This window comes from Corapipo altera, unplaced genomic scaffold, assembly GCF_003945725.1.
Source record: "Corapipo altera isolate COAL_440 unplaced genomic scaffold, ASM394572v1 67, whole genome shotgun sequence".
Classification (NCBI taxonomy): Eukaryota; Metazoa; Chordata; class Aves; order Passeriformes; family Pipridae; genus Corapipo; species Corapipo altera.
Window position 1 is genome coordinate 7,683,658 of NW_020884906.1, and position 18,751 is coordinate 7,702,408.

Below are 18,751 nucleotides of genomic sequence, written 5' to 3' on the forward strand. Positions count from 1 at the left end.
TTGTGAGTTCTCATGACTGTGCTTTTTTCCTGTCTAAGATAGGAATATATGGTAAGGAAACTAGGAGCTACAGGTGCAAAGTTTCTGTAGCTTAGTGTTATTTTCAAGAAGAGCAATTTTTTTTTTTTAAAGGAAATCTTTCATTAATGGAAGACAAGAAAGTAGGATTAAAAAAATTCCCCTGAATTCCTAGAATGATATAGGTCAGACTTAGAAATCTTTATAAATGTCTTCAGTGTTAATTTTCTGACATTCTTCAGCTTTTTTAAGAGAATCTGGAGTCAACTCCAAGTTTTAAATTTTAAACTTGAAAAGAACATGGAACTCTTGTAAGACCTCCAGTATTCTTTGATTCCCTGTGTTGCACAGAGTAGGTGCAAGTAAGTTTTACAATAAACTCTATTGCACATCTTTGAATAAACTCTCTTAACTGTTGGATTTTCTCATTCCAGAGTAAGGAGCTGAAGGTTGCACAAGGCACAGATTTCACAGAAGCACATGTTACTGGGAAGCCTTGGAAATCCCGGCACATTTCAAAGATAACCAATACACCTGATCAGCTGGAGAGGAAAGGAAGCTTCCTTGGGGATGCTCAGCATTTCTCTCAGCAAAGTGAAAGTTCTGTCTTGTTCACAAGCAGTTTTGAAAAAAAATTAAACCCAGCACTTCTGGAAAAGCCCTTCATTAAAACTGTCCGAGCCACTATGTTTGAGCACAATGTGCAGAGACACAGCGTTGCTGTTGAGCACTCTGGGGCTGATGCTGCACTGAAAAGGAGCCAGGAGCCTGAGGCGAAGCAAGACGTGGTGGTTTTGGGGCCCAGCAGACGATCGTGGATGGGAGAAGGGGAGGAAACTACCGCTGCAAAGAAGGAGCATTACAAGCCATCTGATTCATCCAAACACACAGCAGATGCAGAGAAAAGTGGCAAACCAGCTTGTTCGAGTGAAGACAAGAAAATGATTCTCTTAGAAAAATCTTCGGTTGAGAAAAGTGAAAAACCCACTGCTAAAAATGCAGAAGAGTCTCTAATTTACCAACGAATAGAGCCCAGGTATGAAGTCTTTCAGACGTGTGGGGAAAGGGCTCTTAGTGAAGCCATCACAATGGCTCCTGAGAAAAAGGCCATGACACTCAGAGCTAGAAAATCATCTGTGAAAGAGAATAAAACTGATGAGGATGTTGGACACACGGGGCAGTCAGTGAGGGCAAGTAGTCACACTCTCTACTTGAAAGAAGATACTGTTGTTTCAGAAGCTAGAGAGGTAAAAGTTCTTACAAGCAAGGCTGTGTTGAGAGAACCTAATGATTTTCTCTCCAGTGAATGCACTTTACCTGAACAGAAAAAGGACTCTGATAAAACAGAACCTGATTCGCTGTTAATAGTAACTGAGAAAATACCTTATTCCACAAACAAAAGTAAAGTTTTGGGAATTAATGAGAAAGTAAACAAGCTACATTCTGAAATTAGAAGTGATAAGAGTGAAGTCTCTTCCACAGATAAAGCAGAGAAGTCTAATGTGGTGAAATGCTCTTCTGAGAAAAGGAGTTTTCGGGCAGGTGGGACAGACATTTATGAATTCAGAACCAACCTGGATCGTGAAGTTGTTTCAACAAGTGTGAGTAAACACGGGGCCCATTCTTCCTCAGGGCTTTCAGGTGGACAATTTTTTAAACCTTCCACTAGCCACCATCCTAATGCACAAGTACAAACCATAAATAAAGAGGAATCTGGGGCCTTTGGGTTAAGGAAAAGTCTGGACTTTAATTTCAAAGAGCGAGACTTTAGCTTGGCTAGTGCAGCTCCTGAAAACAGTGAAAAACTCAGAGTAACAGATCCAGAAGAGAAAGTCAGGAGAAGCAGAAGTAGTGTTTCTGACTTGAAGATTTCTGAAAGGTGGAGGAGGAGGACCTTGCCTCAGGAGTCGGCCAAGGCAGAAGAAGTTGTGTGGCTCACTCCTGAAAATATCAAGAGGCTGAGTCGGACAGATTTATTGCAGTTGGATGAGGATTCACTTAAAAAGAGAAACAAAAATATCAAAGAAGGGCTGGAAGGGAGTGAGGAAAACCAGGCTGTTCTTGGCAGTTCTGATGATTACTTGAAACATCAGAGTTCTGTCTTCGAGCCAAAGGCAACTTTTTTTGCAGTGACTTATCAGATTCCTGGTATCAAAAAAGAGAAAAGCTTTGTTGGTGCTCCCAGTGCAAGTGAAATTAATACAGTTTCCAGTTCAAGTGGGGGAGCAGCAATTAATCTGGACCCTGTTTTTCCAGGAAGGTCCAAACCTGTATTGCAGCAACCAAATAAAAATGTGATGAGTGCAACTTGTAGAGAGGACTCCCGGGAAGTGCATATTAGCAAGGATTGGGTCAAGGAAGACAACAAAGATGCTGTTTTATCCAAAAATGTTACATTTGGTAATTTGTCTTGGAAGGATAACCAACAGCATCGTGAAAAAGGTCTGGATCATTCTAAAGAGAAAATTATAGATGTTGATGCTTTCCTGTTAAAACAGAACCTGGAAAACACAGTTCAAATTGATCTCAAAAGTAGCAGAAGGAAAGTCTCCTCTTCCCATGAACCCCGGTCCCCCCCATGTTCAGCACAGGTACGTAAAGACACTGAACCAGGCCCCCAGAAAAGGAGTGAAAATAATCCTGATTTACCTGTCAGGAGGGCTGAGGGTAGTTACAGATCCCAAATTCTCGATATTGATGCACTTATGGCAGAATATAAAGAAGAGTCAGCCAAGGCCAGTAAAGTTCAAGATAAGCTCTCTGAAGATCTCAGCTCATTGAGTAGGGAGAAATCAAAGAACAAAAGAAATGTGTCTGATAGGACGAGTCTTTCCTACAGCTGGAACGAGTGGAAGAGTAGATCAGATCACTCTTCTGTTAATAACAAAGCAGGTGAGTGTGTAGAAGAGCAACACAGGCCAGAGAAACTAATTCTAAATGAAAAGAGCAAAGAGAAACTGGAATTACGTAGCCCTGACTTTGATAAGCTGAAGTCCAAAGACAGAAAGTTCAGCCCTCCTTACTGGGGAAACCCCAGCATCTTCTTCTCAGAGAAGTTTGTAAATTCATCTGTGGAATTCAGTAGGAAGAAAACTTTCATTGTTGATGAGGACGAGGAAGTGAATTTAACCTCCAGGAATCAGAGTCCAAAATTCGTAATTGAGAAGGTACAGCCTGTAAACGTAGTGGGGACAGACCAGAGGCTGGAAGCCAATTTTGCTTCCAAGTTGTCCATAAAGGCAGATGATGGGCTTTTACAGAAGAGGTTGGTGACAAAAGAACAGTTCTTGGAGGTGTCTCCAGAGGGTGACTGGAGCAAAAACATAGTGAGGAGCTCCACAGTGAGGAGCAAAGACAACGCAAATAAGGCGACATGTGAGAGAGACTCTTCCAGTGTGAAGATTAAAACTGATTGGAGGAGCTACACGTCTGGTTTTGGAACAGCACCCCCGGATTTGAGACGATCCTACTCGGAAAAATGCCGCCAAGGAAGAGACAGTCTGCCACTGATGCAGGAGGTGAGGGGAAGGAAGGATCTACATCAGTCCAGGCAGAGCTTCCCCCTGGAAAGTGTGGATCATGGGTGGAAACACAAGGTGTCAGCTCCGTCAGAACTGTTCTTCCATGAAGATAAAAAGGTATTTCCAAATGGTATCAAAGTGTTTCCTGTAACTGAAACTGAACTTTATTTATTAAAGCCTTTCTTGTGTCTCATACCACTTTTCAGCGCCAACTGTGACTCTGCAGCAAGGGAGCAGGTTCATACTTTTCATTAGAGTTCATTTCCTTTTGGGTTCTGTTTTGTTGAGGAATGTGTGTTGTATTAAATGGCCAGATTTTTGGTGTAAGTCTATAAATATTTATTGATGTTTCCATGGAAAGCTTGAAAAAGCTTTAAAACGTGTGTTTATTATATTATTAATGCTATGAACCTGGGATGTTAAATTGTTAACTCTCCAATTTTATATTTACTTGAAAAGAAGTTATTTCCTTTATTTTATAAATTGTCAGCAGTGATCTTTTTGGACCTCCCTTTGGTTTTGTTTTTTTGTCTTTTTCTGAATGAAGCAAATATTATTTTGTCTGTGGAACTCCACTGCTGATAGTGACTTTGGTGAGAGGCAAGAGATTCCCTTATCACGGTGACATGTGAATGCAGTCCAAAGGTTGGACGTGATGAACTTTTCCAACCTTAATGATTCTATGATTAAAGCATAGGATGTTCATGGCTGTATATCTAACAGCATTCACAACTGCATTTTACAGGCTTCTAGGAAAGAGTGGACCAAGCAGAGTTCAGACAAAACAGAGGGAACAGACTTTTCCTCAGTGTCTGCTCAGAGGAGCCGCCACAGTTTCTATAAGGAGAGAAGAGTGGATTTCGGGACGGTAGGTGATCTTGGAGGAGGTTTTTGGGAGGGATGAGGGAGGTGCAGCTGTTTTCCTTCTTGCAAAGGCCTGTGACAGAAAGTGTGTGTGCCTGGCAGAGATGCACTTGCTGGGGAGTTGAAGTGGCTAGAGGATGCTCCTCCCTGGGATCCCACTGCTCCCTGCCAACCCTTCACACGCAAAACATCAGCCATGCAGCTTGTTCATTTTGCTTCCTAAGTGAGGAGTTTTCACCCTGAACTCTTAAGAACTCTCTAGAGCATTATGCTTTCTTGTTGGTTTCTCAGATATTGAAAATGACTTGATTTCAGATATTTATTTCTGGAAAATTGTGCAGACAAACAGAACCGTGTCAGAGGCTGAGAAATGGAGGGGTTTAATTTTCTTTCTGTAAGCAACACATAGAGAAGTGTTTCTGTGAAGGATCACAGCTGACATTTTGGGTAGCCTGATGTCTCTAATATACATAATATTGGGGTGAATTCCCACTTACCGTTGTTGGGTGATACTCTCAGTTTCAGAAGGATGTCCTGACTTTAGCCCACAGATAAATCTATGTTGGGAGATAGCACCCTCCATCCAGCTGTTGTCCTGAAATAACAAAACAAAGGTCTGGATGTTCCAAAAGCTACATAATAAATGAAATACCAACATTTTATGAGGGAAATAAAGGACTTGAAAAGGGGAGACTGAAGGGTGTTGCCACTCTGACTGTACCAAGGTCAACCCTCCCCTGTCCTCTCTCTCTGGCAGCATATTGTGTGGTGAGGAGCTGCACTGCCCTCTGCAGAGGCCCTATTCTGTCATTACTCACTCTGTTTGCAGCCCTTTACCAGAGAGCACACGAAAAGATAAAAAAGGAGAGGGACTGAGTTCTTTTTTCTAGTACAGAAAAAGCAAGGACCCAGATCTATGAGGATTTTATAAAAAAGTCTCCTAATAGGGGTTTTGGAAACAGGCTCATTTTGTTCTTCAGTTCTAGTCTTAAAACTTCATGGAAGGTATGCAAAGGCTGATGACCCCTTCTCTTTTCCATTCCTAGCGTGGGATTCATCTAAGGAGGAGTTTGGGTTATTTACAGAATTGGCAGTTATCATTTAATCCCTAGAAGTTGTTACATGCCATCAGCTTATGGTGCAAATGTGTAAAGGTGTCGTTGGCAAGGTAGGATATGTGGGAGAGAAGTGCTGTCAGAAGGAGTGCTGGGATAACTGAACTGTTCAGGTGCTGTACTGGAATAAATATGACTGTTATTCTCCAACTTGGTTGTTAACTGGGAGGTTACTCAGAATAGTCCTTTAACTTCACCAAATGTAGCCTGAGACAGGAAAGGAAGGTGGGAAAGGAAGACTCAGCCCCAGGAAAATAGAAAATTCTTCCGTGTGTGGCACCCCCTGGAATTCAGTAGGATCTGAGTGCTTTACTCCCCTGTGTTGCTTTGGAAAGCCCCACGGGGTGTGTTTGGTGTGCAGTGCCCTGGGAGCCAAAGGGGAGCTTGGTCCTCCTGTGTGTGAAGTGTGAGCGAGAAGGTGCGTGGAAGGGGCTTTTACCTGCGTTTGGGAGGTGGAAAACTCACCACACTCGTGTCTTCCTAAGCCCCACACGGATATCACAGCAGATTATGTAAAACCAAACCATTTCTTGTGCACAAAGGTTATGCCTTCGTTGCATTTGGAGAAAATACAGACTTTGGGCGTGGAGTCGCTGTTTCAGCAGCACGTTCCAACACTCCCCTCTGCTGGAGAGACACATCGCAGTGCACGTGAGGTGGAAGAACACGAGGGGTCAGGAATGAGCCACGACAGAGTCACAGTTAAATCGCTTATTTCCTCGGAATTTGCACACGATCTCTGTTTCCTCTGGTGCACTTGTAAAGGAGGATTAGATGGAAACGTGACATAGTGCTGCTGTTTGGTTTGAGTGGTTTCTGGTCTGTGCAGCTGGGAAGTTATTTTCTTGTGACATAGTAACAAAAAGTATTCTGCAGTGCATATGCTTGGTCACTCAGGATATTGATTTTGTTCGAGTGAGACTGAGAGCTCAAAGTGACAAGTGTTACTGTAGAATGAATGATTCACTTTGATTCACATTCACCACTGAAGCAGTGTGATAATGATATTCTTTGGTATTTGACAAACCAGCTTACGTGAATATCCATTTGTTGCATTATTCCCCATTATGCCCCATAATTGCTGTATTTATGATAACAAACAACTGCTTGAATGACATTTGCCAGGACAGCTAATGAACGAGGTTCTTATGGTTTTATATGGAAGCAAGGAGCAGTAGTATCATTTTACCTCTGGAGAAGTAATTTCTTTATGATGATATTCCAGGGATTCTACTGTAATTAGGTTGTTTTTCAAAACATTACAAAGGACAGCTTTGAAATCAAACCATTACAGTATATTTGACAATATGGGATTGGTGTTTCAAATTGCAAAGGATGATACTCTTGAGATTTAACACTCATCTAAATTGCATTTTTTAGCTGCTTTGAGTTAAAAAACAGAGTAATGCTTTTATAAAAATTCCTATATCACTGCTAGGCTTACATCATGTCATCATCTGTGGTTTTGCTATGGGTGGTACTTGTCTCTCTGTGTTTTAGCCCTTCTGCAGCACAGCGTAGATGTAAAAATGAAGTTGTTTTCATGTTTGCTCTGAACAGAGTGGGAGTTTTATCTCACTGAATCAACTCCACATCTCAGACCTTGTAGCAGGCAGAGCTCACCTGCACAGCTCAGGGCCTCGGGCTGTTGTGGGGGTCTTTTCTTTTAGAGCTGGAATGCAGGTGGAGGGATAGATGTAACCACCTGCAGCATCCAGACCCTCTCTGGTTTGTGGCTGTGGTTGGACATGGGGCTGTTCCGCACTTGGAGCTGCCCAGGAATGCTCTGTCCCTGCAGCGTGTCAGGGACAAGCCCTGGGAGTTCAGGAGGTGTTAACAAGTATTGAATGTCCTGAACTGCAGTGATCCCATCACAGCTGACACAGGGCTTTAACCTTCTGACGGTCAGTCACAAACCTCAATTTTTGATTGAGTCATCAAGGCTGATAGAAGTCTTGGGAACTAAAACCTGAGGAATGTGTGCTGGGACTCATCCTCCAAATACAGTAGCTGTGGTTGTGCTGGGAGGACACCTTCAGCTGGAAACAGAGCAGCTTTAGAGCAGCTGTGGGTTATAACCAGCTTTACTGCTTTGGGGAGTTAGAAAAGAGCACTCTGCTACTAAAACTGATGTGGACATGAATTATTTGGAAGTCTCTCCTCATGTTATTTATTTATTTTACATTAAACTTTGAGGGGGTTTGTCCTTTGGGGAGGAAAATCTCTCTACTGGTCTCCATAGAAAGAGGCATTTATTTAAGACTGTGATGTGTGGGTGGAGGAGGGTTTGTTGAAGAAAGTCATGAGCTGACTCTTAAAATATTTTGGAAATTAACTGCAAACGAGAGAAGATAAATATTTTATAAACATATGTAGATGAATTTATAGTTTGGCTGTCGCAGTTCACCAGTTGTTTCCAGTTCTGCCCATGACAAGTCTGTTTCCTGCCCACTGAAAACCAAACCTTCTCTTTTTTTGCATTCTGTATAGCCTCTAATATTGCAGCTTTGGTCCTTCCCAGGTGGAAATGGGATGTACTGAAACCCATCATGTGTGAGTTGTTACCCAAAAACTGACTGAGCCTGGAAGAAAATCAACATAATTTGTCAGCTCTGCAGGATCTTATGGGCGGTGATTAGAAAATGAGGAGTATTTTTGTCAAAGTACCAAAATTTCAAGGAAAGCAGGCTGCAGCACCCTGGAAGCTGTTTTGTGTCACCTCTATCTTGTCCCTCCCAGGGAAAGTTGAGAGCTGGAGGAGTGCTATGAGGGTACAGGCAGTTGGGACATGAGTGCTGGGAGGGGACAGGCAGTGGGGCCCTCTGTGATGGGCTCCTGGCACTTACCTTTCTTTTTCCCATCAAAAAAAAGGACATAGGTAAAAAAAGCAGTGTTACAGTTCCCATTTCTGCTCTTCACAAACCACCCACAGCTGATGTCCATCAACTCCACCATTTCCTATTTGTAAACCCAGCCCAAGGAGGTGGTTAAAACTCGTCTGCCTGGGTTTTCTTCCTTTTTTGGCAGTTTTCATTTGCTGGGAACATTCCAGGGGTGTATAAAAAGCCACTTTGTTGTGTCTGTTTCTTCTCGTTCACAAAAGACATTTTTATGTTAAAAGAACATAAAAGCAGGAGCTTTTCTTGCACGTGTGGGTTTTTCTTGTACATCACCGAAAAACAAGGTCAGCGAGCGGCCCCGATGGCGTTAAGAGTGTTTCATAACCAACCCTGCAAACCAAGGGGGTTTAGAGCTTCTCTTTCCTTCTGAAGGGCTTTTTACTGCAAAAACCAAAGTCCTGTCACTAATTCTAGCCTAACCCATTCCGGATTATGGGGATGGGAGCACTGGGAGCACTCAGATGCTCGATAATAAGTGGGTGAGTCACGTGCCGCCGGTGGCTCAGCAGCTGCTTCTGAGTAGCCCCAGAGTGTGTTAAAGGCGCCGAGCCTGCGGTGACGTGGGGCCCACAGACACACACGGTACATTATTCATGTTGCTTTTAATTGCTCCAGTCTGCTTTTAAGTTGTGCTGGAGGCGGGGAGAGCAGGGAGGCTGCCTGGAGCGGGGATGGCTTTGCGTTAACTCGGCGCTCTGAAAATGGAGTATTATTACTGTCCCCGGCTGCTGAAGTTCCTGCAGTACCTGTGGGTAAGTGTGCTCTTAATGTCACTCTGCTTCCTGAGCTGGGTGTTCCCAGAAATCCTGGGAATGTTCATATGTAGGGAAGGCTTTACTTGGCAGTTCTTTTCTGAGTAGTAACATGAAACTTGGTATTTATTTGAGTAAGAAGGGCTGGTTTATCTTTAATACTCATTTCAAACTTCAGACTACTTGAATGTGCCTCAGATAACCCTCTTGGGAGTAAAAATCTTCCTTGTTAATCCTTATCCATGGGAATTGTAGTTTAGCTTGCTGTATATTAGGAATATTCTTCCCTCGTTGTGTCAAAGGTCTCTCTGGCCTCCAGGGCTGCTACCCTAGGACTGTCCTGCCCTGCTGCTACCTCCAGCCACCGCCTGGTATTCCAGTAAAAGGACCTGTGCTCTTGGCTTTAGGAGGGTGTAATTGTACAATTCCTTCCTCCTTTTTAATTTGACTGTTCATAGGTTTTGATGTCTCGGTGATCACTTCCTCTTCAAACACTCCTCAGAGCTCTCTGTCATGAAAAGCTCTTTTTAACAGGCTGCTCTGACAGTGCTGCCCTGCCAGCTCTGCACAGTGACTGCTGTGTGTCTGAAATTTTCACATTTATAAAACATAAATTGGATTTGTAAAGCCTTTATGAATAGGTACTATATTGCTTTGAACTAATTACTTAATATTTTAATTTCTCCTGTACTAATCAAAGATCGGTTTTCATTTGTTTGTTGTAGCTTGCGATTATCTCAACTTTTTCAGCTGTAAATTCACTGTGTAATCAGGACTAACACCGAACTTTTTCATGTCAGCTGTTTGCTGTTGCATTTTGAAAATCTAGTAAGAGATTCCTTCCCTCACATTGAGTTTTAGTCCCTGTGCTTTGATCAGGCGTGAAGTGAGATTGCCTACTGCAAATTTCTGGCTGCTGGGAGAGGATAGTGAAGAACCTCCTGTTGGAGACTGTAGTAGTGTAAAGCATAGAAGTGTTTGGGCATTAAGTTTTATTTTGAGCAGCTAGATTTTAGGAGATGAGCTTTCTTTAAATTGCATACTAAACAATTAGTCATTAGTGTGATAAAGGGGTGGATGTTCATCGTGCTTTGCCAGTGTGAGAAGTCTGAAAGGGCTCTCTCCCTGCTCTTGCTTTTACATGTGATTTTCCATAAGGCCAGGGAAAAAACCCAAATCAACCCAAACTTTGGATCAGTCCAGAAGGTCCCTGGGATGGTGGGATCTAATATTGTGCATTTCTAGTCTGTAACAGAACAGGTATGTTGTTTTTTCTGGGTGTATATTCCATTTTAGAGGCCTTGAAGTATTCTTTAGGTGCTGTCATTCGTGCACACTCTCCTGATACGGTACAAGAAAATACTGGAAGTTGTGATATTCATGTTATTAAAAAAGAAATTTAAGGGACAAGCACAGTTGTGCCTTCTGTCACTTTCTGTGCTGCTGTTACAGCTAAAGGAGATATTTATCAGTTCTCTCTACTTACAACCAAGGGTAACCAGAGATGTTGGGGTTGGTTGTCAAGTGTTATTTAATCTGTCTTGGGGAGCTAAGATGCTTTATTCATTAGGCAAACGTACCTGGAGAAGCTGTAACTCTTAATTAAAAAATATTTTAATGATAATCTATTTTTAAAACTACTTGAGTTACTGGTAGGTTGCATCCTCTCTGCTGTATTTGTTTTACTCCTGCAGTGGTGGGGTTGTTGGCCATCACTGGACCCACTCAGTGCCAGCTCTCTCTTCATTCTTTGCTGATTCCTCTTCTAATCTTGAAACAGGATGTGTCTTATTGTGACAAATAGTATTTCCTGAGCACAGCAGAGTTTGTGGTCTGCCCAAGTCCATGTGAAATGGTGACTGACGACCAAGAAGTCTGTGCCCTGTGTCCTCTGGGTGAGTGACAGCTCTTGAGTTTCTGAGAAGTGTCTTTGTGTCCAGCAAAATGTTTTGTTCCACGAGTTGTATTAGATGTCCAGTAACTGAACCTTGAGCTCCCTTTTCAGTTTGAGTGTAATAATGAGAAGAGGAGCAAGTTTATCAAACCTGGATCATTTGCACTCTTAACAAGGTGTCCTGCAAGGCCTGGAAATAAGGTTCCTTCTTGGCTGGTGTTTTTGGTAGCCCAGTGCATCACACTGAAACAGGAATTACTGAGGGTCAGGTGCCTTGGGAGATCGGAAGACTGGACTTCTGATGGCAGAAGATGGACTAAGGAGAGCTAGTGTTGCTGCAGCTGTGCCAAGTAGCAAAAAGCCAGAACAGTAAGAGACGAAAGCCAAGAGTGCAGGTGGACCTTGGGGATTGCAGCATAAGCTTTTAGGAGCCTCTAAGAGGGCTCTTTGAGAATCACAGAATCATAATCATAGAATGGTTTGGGTTAGAAGGGACCTTAAAGCCCATCCCATTCCACCCCTGGCCTTGGGCAGGGACACCTTCCACTAGCCCAGGTTGCTCCAAACCCCATCCCACCTGGCCTTGAACACTTCCAGGGATGGGGCAGCCACAGCTTCTCTGGGCAACCTGTGCCAGGGCCTCACCCCCCTCACAGGGAAGAATTTCTTCTTAGTATTCCATCTAACCCTGCCCTCTGTCAGTTTGAAGCCATTCCCCCTTGTCCTGGCACTCCAGGCCTTTGTCTTTCTCCATCTTCCTTGCAGGCTCCCTTCAGGTACTGGAAGCTCTGTGTTCCACTTCATTGCTTCCTTCTTTGCTCTGCCATGTCCTTCCTGCTGCTATCTTTTAATAATCTCTAATTGATTAATTATTGTAATTATGTATTTCAGCAGCAGTCTTGCAGTGACCATGTGTTGTTGTTTATTATGTTCGAGTATTTTCCAGGGAGCATGGGGTATCCATCATCTCTTTTTCAGCTGGTGAAGAGCTTTGCTGCAGCTGATATAAGACATCTTTAGGTCTGACTTGCACAGTAAGTCCTTTAAGTGCAGCTCAATGGTCTTGTCCAGCTGCTTGCATCAGTCACACCGTCAGACTGGTTGTGCCAGGTGTGCAGCCACAGCACTGGGGTTTCCTGTTCCAGCACCCTTTGACCAATAACCAACTCTTTTGGCTTCCTTGTGGACACAACCACTAGTGGAGTGCTCTTAGCTGGTTCTGTTCCTGCCCTTGGCCATCTCAGTTGCCACCAGTTCTTGCTCTGCCCCAGGGCATTTTGTGGGATGGGGACTCCACCCCCTCCCTGGCCAGCCTCTTCTAATGCCTGACAGACAGTTTCATTAATTCAGCTGAGTGCGACAGGAAAAGCACTTAGGGCAGGTAAGTGGCTGAAGATGCCTTGAGAACATGAAACCATTATGGTCCAAGAGTGACCTTGGCTCCATTTTAACAAAGTGAAGGTGTGAAAAGCCTGTGGGAGACCAGTTAGGAGCAGAAATACTGTCCTCAGTTCTGTAAGTCTGTGTTACATGTCCATGATCTGTGACACACAGTTGATGTGACAGTGGGCTCTGGATTCATTGCTCAGTCTTGGTCTTCTGGTGTGGACGTGGTGCTGGGTCTCCTCACCATGCTGGTACCATTTTCTCAGTCTGACACTTGTCTTTGTTCAAACAGAAAGAAATGCTGCATCCTGAAAGCACTCAAAGAAAATGGCATGTTTTAAATAAAATGTTACCCTGCAGCGCTGCGAGGGTTTAAAAAGACCTTATTCTTTATTGGCAGTCATTAAAGAAAAATTACAAAATCAAAAGAAAACGGTAGTATTTAAGAAAGAGGCAAGATTTAAAATTTGTTTTGACAGGATATTAGTTGCTACCTTTAAAGAGTGGTTTTGATACCTTTCATCAGGTGACTGTGAAGGAAGTGGCAGCTGGTTAATAAACCACTGCTGTGACATGTCACTGTGACAGAGTTTGGGGGAACGATGGAAGGAAACCGTAACCATCAGCCTGCAGCCACGGGGGGGGGGGGTCATCCCCACTCTGGGGTGGGGGATCCTGCTCTGAGGGGCGTTATCCTGCTCTGAAGAAGGGTTATCCCACTCTAAGGGGTGGAAGGTGCTCTGTGCAGGTGTAGTGTGTCTTCCCTCTGTGTGCACTGCCAGGGATTCCTGTGGACAATGCTGCTATTCCCTTGTCGGATTTGCTTTTGCTGGAGGGGCAGTAGTGTTTCAGGGATATGTTTCTTCCAAAGAGTTAAAAATCCCTCACACCCAGATAGAGTGTGGATGTATCTGCTGTGCTGTTGTCAGCAGCCAAATCTCCCTTTCAGATAACCTGAGTACAACGTGCCCTGTTGCGGTGAAAAATCTGGAAGGGTATTTCCCCAGTTCCTGGGTGCAGCTGTGGAAGAGGAATTCTGACGCCTGTGTCGTTGCTAAGAGCAAGCAGAGGGCCAACCCTGTCTGAGGAGGCCGGTTCCATGCAGGAACACAAGGGAGTGCTGCTGTTCTGCGTGCAGCGCTGCTGGCCGGCGGCCCCGAGCCCGCCCGGGGACACGTGCTCAGTCCAAGGCAGTTTGTTATAATTACGGGTGGTATTAAGTTTAATTTAGCATAAAATGCTTTCGTGAAATAGCACATTCCAGGTTAACTTGTCGCAGTAAGGTTTCCATTGAATCAAATGTAACTGTTCGTAGACCTGGTAATTTTTTGGTAATGACTGTGTCGTTCCGGGCTCAGAGCAGCTGGAAGTGGGGCTGTCTGCCCCTGCCCCTCTGCCTTATTTCAACTATGGAGTAGTGAATATGCTTCTGGAAACACCCTTCCCTGTGAGGGTGGGGAGGCCCTGGCACAGGGTGCCCGGAGCAGCTGTGGCTGCCCCATCCCTGGAAGTGTCCAAGGCCAGGTTGGACAGGGCTTGGAGCAACCTGAGATAGTGGAAGGTGTCCCTGCCCATGGCAGGGCTGGAACAAGATGATCTTTAGGGTCCCTTCCAACCCAAATCATTCTGGGATTCTATGACACGAGGCTAAAGTGGATTGTTAAACCTCATTTATACACACAAAGCAGAGGTAACTTCACTGCCTTCCTGCTAATATTTTGACATAAAGTTGTTTTGACTCAGTTCCTGCCCTTCCCAAGCTGTTGTCCGTGTCGCTGATGCTGGGAGACAGCCAAGTTCCCACTATTGTTCCTGTCCTTTCAGCAGTTGTGAGTTGTTCATGCAGCCAGTGCGTGTTTACTGTACTGAAAGGAAACAGCGTTTTAGGGAGCAACTTGAGCATGGGGAAAGTAACTCTGTGTGGAGGACTTTCCTCAGGATACAACAGGACTTTGTACTGCAGGGCAAAGCTGCTCTTAAAATGTAACTTCAGGTAAATCTGGAGTCTGAGTGAAGCTTGGAAAAAATGTATTATTTGGTTTAGTGATTCGTGCTGGAGGCTGATAAACCCCTGGCACCTGAGGGGAGCTGGCATTGTGTGTTTACCGCAGGGTGTGTTTGGGAAGGTCTGATTACCAGGATTGGGGATTGCAGGTGTTGGATGAGGCTGGATTTACTTTTGGCTTCATCCCATAGTTCAGCAGCATTGCACAGTTCAGGGCAGGAAACACGTCAAATCTGGTTGAGAGCACAGAAGGAATTTCGGCAAATCAACCCTTTAGCTCCACAAAGCTCCCGATGGAGCAGGAAATAATGCACTTAATCTAAAAAATGTGGATAAGGCCACACCTGTGACCATGGCCCTGAGGAGCAGGTTTGGATGTGGCCTCGTGCTGAGCACTCTCTGGGCACAGAAGAGTGAAGTGGGTGGGCACAGCTTGGGGCAAATGGGGGGTCCCCAGCTTGGGGTCCCCTCCAGTGCACTATGTCCTGGAGGATGTGGGAGCACAGGGCTGTTGTGGGGCTGTTGTGCTATGCCTGGGAGGAAGAAGATGAGGAGAAGGAGGAGGCAGTAAGAGCAGAGAGATGTGGAAGTAAAAGAAACATGTGTGCACTCAGTGTTACACAGCAATGGCAAATAAATATACTGCTCTTGTCGTCAAAATGGCACATGGCAAGTTAAAATGGACAAAGGAATTATTGTGTTAACTTACACCTGTTATTTATTCTGCCTCCTGCCGTCAAGAAGTGATGATATAAATGAAAGATTCAGGGAATAGTGTTTTGTAGGGAGAAGATGGAAGAGTAGTGTTTTGGACAGGCATTAGGCAGCCTGTGATTGTGCTGAGAACAGCTCAAATGGGTTAAGATGAAGTTTTACCCTCCAGCTCCTTGTTGCTGCTCTTTGAGGAAGGAAATCCCTTGCACAAAGGAAAAAAAAAAAAAAAGCTCTTCCTTCAGAGTGTTCTGTGAATTTTGTAAGTCAGATCTGAGCCTTCAATAGTTGGAGTTTCCCTGAGCACCCTCTGTGAGGAGGAGAAATGCTATGGGATTGCTCCAGGCAGGTGGTGTGGAACAGGAGCAGCGCGTTCTCCTGCTTGTTTTCTTGCACTCCACTCACCCTCTTTGCCCTGTGAGAACAGCGTGGATTTTTATTTGTATCAATTAATAACAGCCTGCAACTGTTCATCTTTTCCTTGGCTTGATCCTTTAGACATAAACAAATGTAAAGAAAATGAGTTTAGTCCTTTCCAGCCTATTCGTGCTGTAGGAATTTCCTGTTTCTGTTTTTTTCAGTTTTTCCTCCTCCATTGAGCTGGAAGGGAAGTGCTGCAGGTTTATGGACGTGGGCTTGCAAACAACATTGTATATTTTTAGCTGGTTTCCTCAGCTTTAAGGTTGATAGCTTTGTTTTACACTGAAACAATTCAAGGTACAAAAACTGTGCATGTTCAGGATGTTTAACTGGGCCTGGCTAAGGTTCAGGAGAAACATACTTTGGGGGACACAAGAATTAACATTTTCTGAAATACTGTCGGGCTTTAGTTGTTCCAGTTATTACTGGTAATTGTATTTGAATTGTTTTAAAACCTGAAAAGAATATAATTATATATAATATATAAATATATGTAATATATATTTTTAATATGTAATGTATAAAATATATAACATTATATTTCACAATTACCTTGATTTGGAGATTTTTATCCATTTTGGAATAGTTACATGCTACTGCAAGAGTGCACAGAATCCTGTGCAGAGAAAGGATGGCTGATTTTTTATTACAAATAAAATGGGAAAGTACAGTTTTTCACTGATCCTCTCAAGGATCACCATGGTAGTAGAATGGCAAAATTATTTTGGCAGGTATAAACAAGTATGTGGAGCATTCAGTCATGAGAACTATTAATGGCTTTTCTTTTGCACTAGGGTAGTTGTGTAAGGCAGACAAGGAATTCAGATTTAATTTTTTTCCTTCATCTTGTCTGGTTTCTCTAATACTGGTTAATTTGGAGGAAAGTGCAGCTTTAAAGTACATTTGGAACTTAAGACAACTCACTCTGTGCCTCTGCTTTCTCCTATTCTTGCCCCTTCCGTTATAATTTTTTGCTTTAAATCCTTAAGAAGTGTAAGTATTGTATTTAAATGTGACTTGTCTTAAAGGAGAACACAAGGTACAGAATTTTTTCTTCCTGAGTGCTGGTGCCGTGGTTTATTTTTGTTTTGTTGTTACAGTGTGCAGGAGTGTTACATGTCTGTGACACAAACAGTGAGACAGTCTACCCCCACAGAGTGATTAGCTAAAGCACAAATCCCAGAATCCCAGAATAGCTGGGGCTGGAAAGGACCTCTGGAGATCACCCAGTCCAACCTCTGGCCAAAGGGAAGAGGAAAACAAGTAGAAGTGCTCTAAACACAAAGGGAAGTTAAATCAGCTGTACACACAACCCTGCAACAGCCTTCTGCTTTTTTCCCACTGTTCTGTTGGACCATTCCCGTTCTGTGCCACAGGGAATGTTTTATCCACTGGAAGGAGACAGGAATCCATGTGCAGGTTGAAGCTTCAGCTTGATAATTACCCACAGGTGGGTGTGAGGTGTTCCTGCCACCTCATTCCTGGAGTTGTGGAATGCCAAGGCCCTCTCCCAGCCCCTCTAGTTCCCCCCAGAGCAGGTGATGGAGCTGTTACTTCCTGAGCACCACTGGGGCTTTGCTGCTTGTTTTCATGCTCCAAACTCCAAGTCATTGCCATACAGCTGGGTATGTGGAGGAGAGGGTTGGAATGCCCACAGTCAGGAAAAATGGAACAAAATAAGATGAAAAAAAACATTGCAAATTGCAGCCACAGTTTTATTCCATGGGCCTTTTTCAAGTTACGGTGTGTAAGCACCAGGAAATTTCATTTCGCTCTTCAATCTGCAGGAAGAAATGAAAAGTATTGGTCTGTAAAGCACTGGCACTGAATTCCAAATTGTTTCCCACCTTAGAAAATATATAATTTCAAATTTTATATATACATAAAATTTTAAAATACGTAAAATATATATAAAAATACATATAGTACATAATACATAAATAAAAATTAAAATATAGATATGTAATGATAAAATACAAATTATAATATAGTTTATAATACATTAAAATAGAAAATATATAATTTATAGATAATTAAATACATAGGAAAAACTGTAAGAAATCAGTGTTGCTCTGAGGTTATTATTACCTAGGTTTAAAGTAAAGATTTTTTTAAACAGCCATGGGCTACATTGATATTTTATGAAGTGCTTTAGCACCTTTCTTTAAAAGCGTCTCATATCAATGTGTGCTTGTGTAAACTTCACCAGTATTGATCCAGAGCCTGTTGCCTGATTTATGAGGCCCCCTGGGGCTTTTAAAATAATCTAATATAAGCGAAAAGTCTAGAAATGGAATTTCAGCCTCTTGTAGTTGGCTGTGTGTGGGGGGAGCACCTTTCATGTCAAGTTATCTATGCAAGTTGTCTAAGATTTTGAACAAGCATAAATTAGAGCTATGAATGTGAGCTTAACTTGCTTATTTTCAGTAGGAAACGAAAGTAGGACTCAAAACCAAACATTTAGTGTAAATATTGAGATACCCCCAGGGTTTCAGGTTACAGAAGATATTTTGCTGTATGGACACTGTACAAAGTCCCTGTGTTAAAACACTCCATCCATTCCACTCTTTTTTTTTCTCTCTTTTGGGTTTTTTTCCCTTTTTCATTTGACCATAGACTGCCTGTGGCTATTGGGGAAGGTGAAAACATCTGGGCATCTGAATGAATTGAATGACCATATCACCATGAAAAATTAAACCCAAATCAAAACAGATAAAACCACCAAGGCATTTTATCTTTGACTGTATTAAGTTTCATGGGAATTCTTGGATTGGAGGGGTGGGTAATCTAGGGATCTGCCATAGAGTGATGGAATCATGGGGTGGTTTGGGTTGAGAGGGACCTTAAAGCTCATCTTGTTCCACCCCTTGTTCCACACCTTCCACTAGACCAGAGAATTTGAAGGTGATGTGGCAAAAACCTTCATGATGGGATGTTGCATGTAAGAAATTCAGCCCGTGGTTAGAAATGCTTGTAATCTCTCTTCGACTGTGACAATTGAGTTGGCAAAATAGAGAACACAGAAGCAAAAATAAGGAGCCTGTAAAACCCTGAGTTGTTTGTAGTGTCTGAGGAACCCAAGAGTAATTGAGTCTGGAGCCATGCAACTAAGCCCAGCCCAGTGCTGGGTCTTTAAATAGTCCATAATGTCAAACACAAGAGGTT

General features: G+C 43.2%; 1 protein-coding gene across 3 annotated transcripts in view; it reads left to right on the forward strand.

Moving 5' to 3' along the window:
• Nucleotides 1-18,751, forward strand: part of KIAA1671 (KIAA1671 ortholog) — a 70,831-nt gene that overhangs the window by 25,612 nt on the left and 26,468 nt on the right. For all 3 annotated transcript variants that reach the window (XM_027652255.1, XM_027652254.1, XM_027652256.1), the window contains 2 exons: nucleotides 453-3,656; nucleotides 4,285-4,407. In XM_027652255.1, coding sequence (XP_027508056.1) covers nucleotides 453-3,656; nucleotides 4,285-4,407 — 3,327 coding nt within the window. The remainder of the gene's footprint in view (nucleotides 1-452; nucleotides 3,657-4,284; nucleotides 4,408-18,751) is intronic.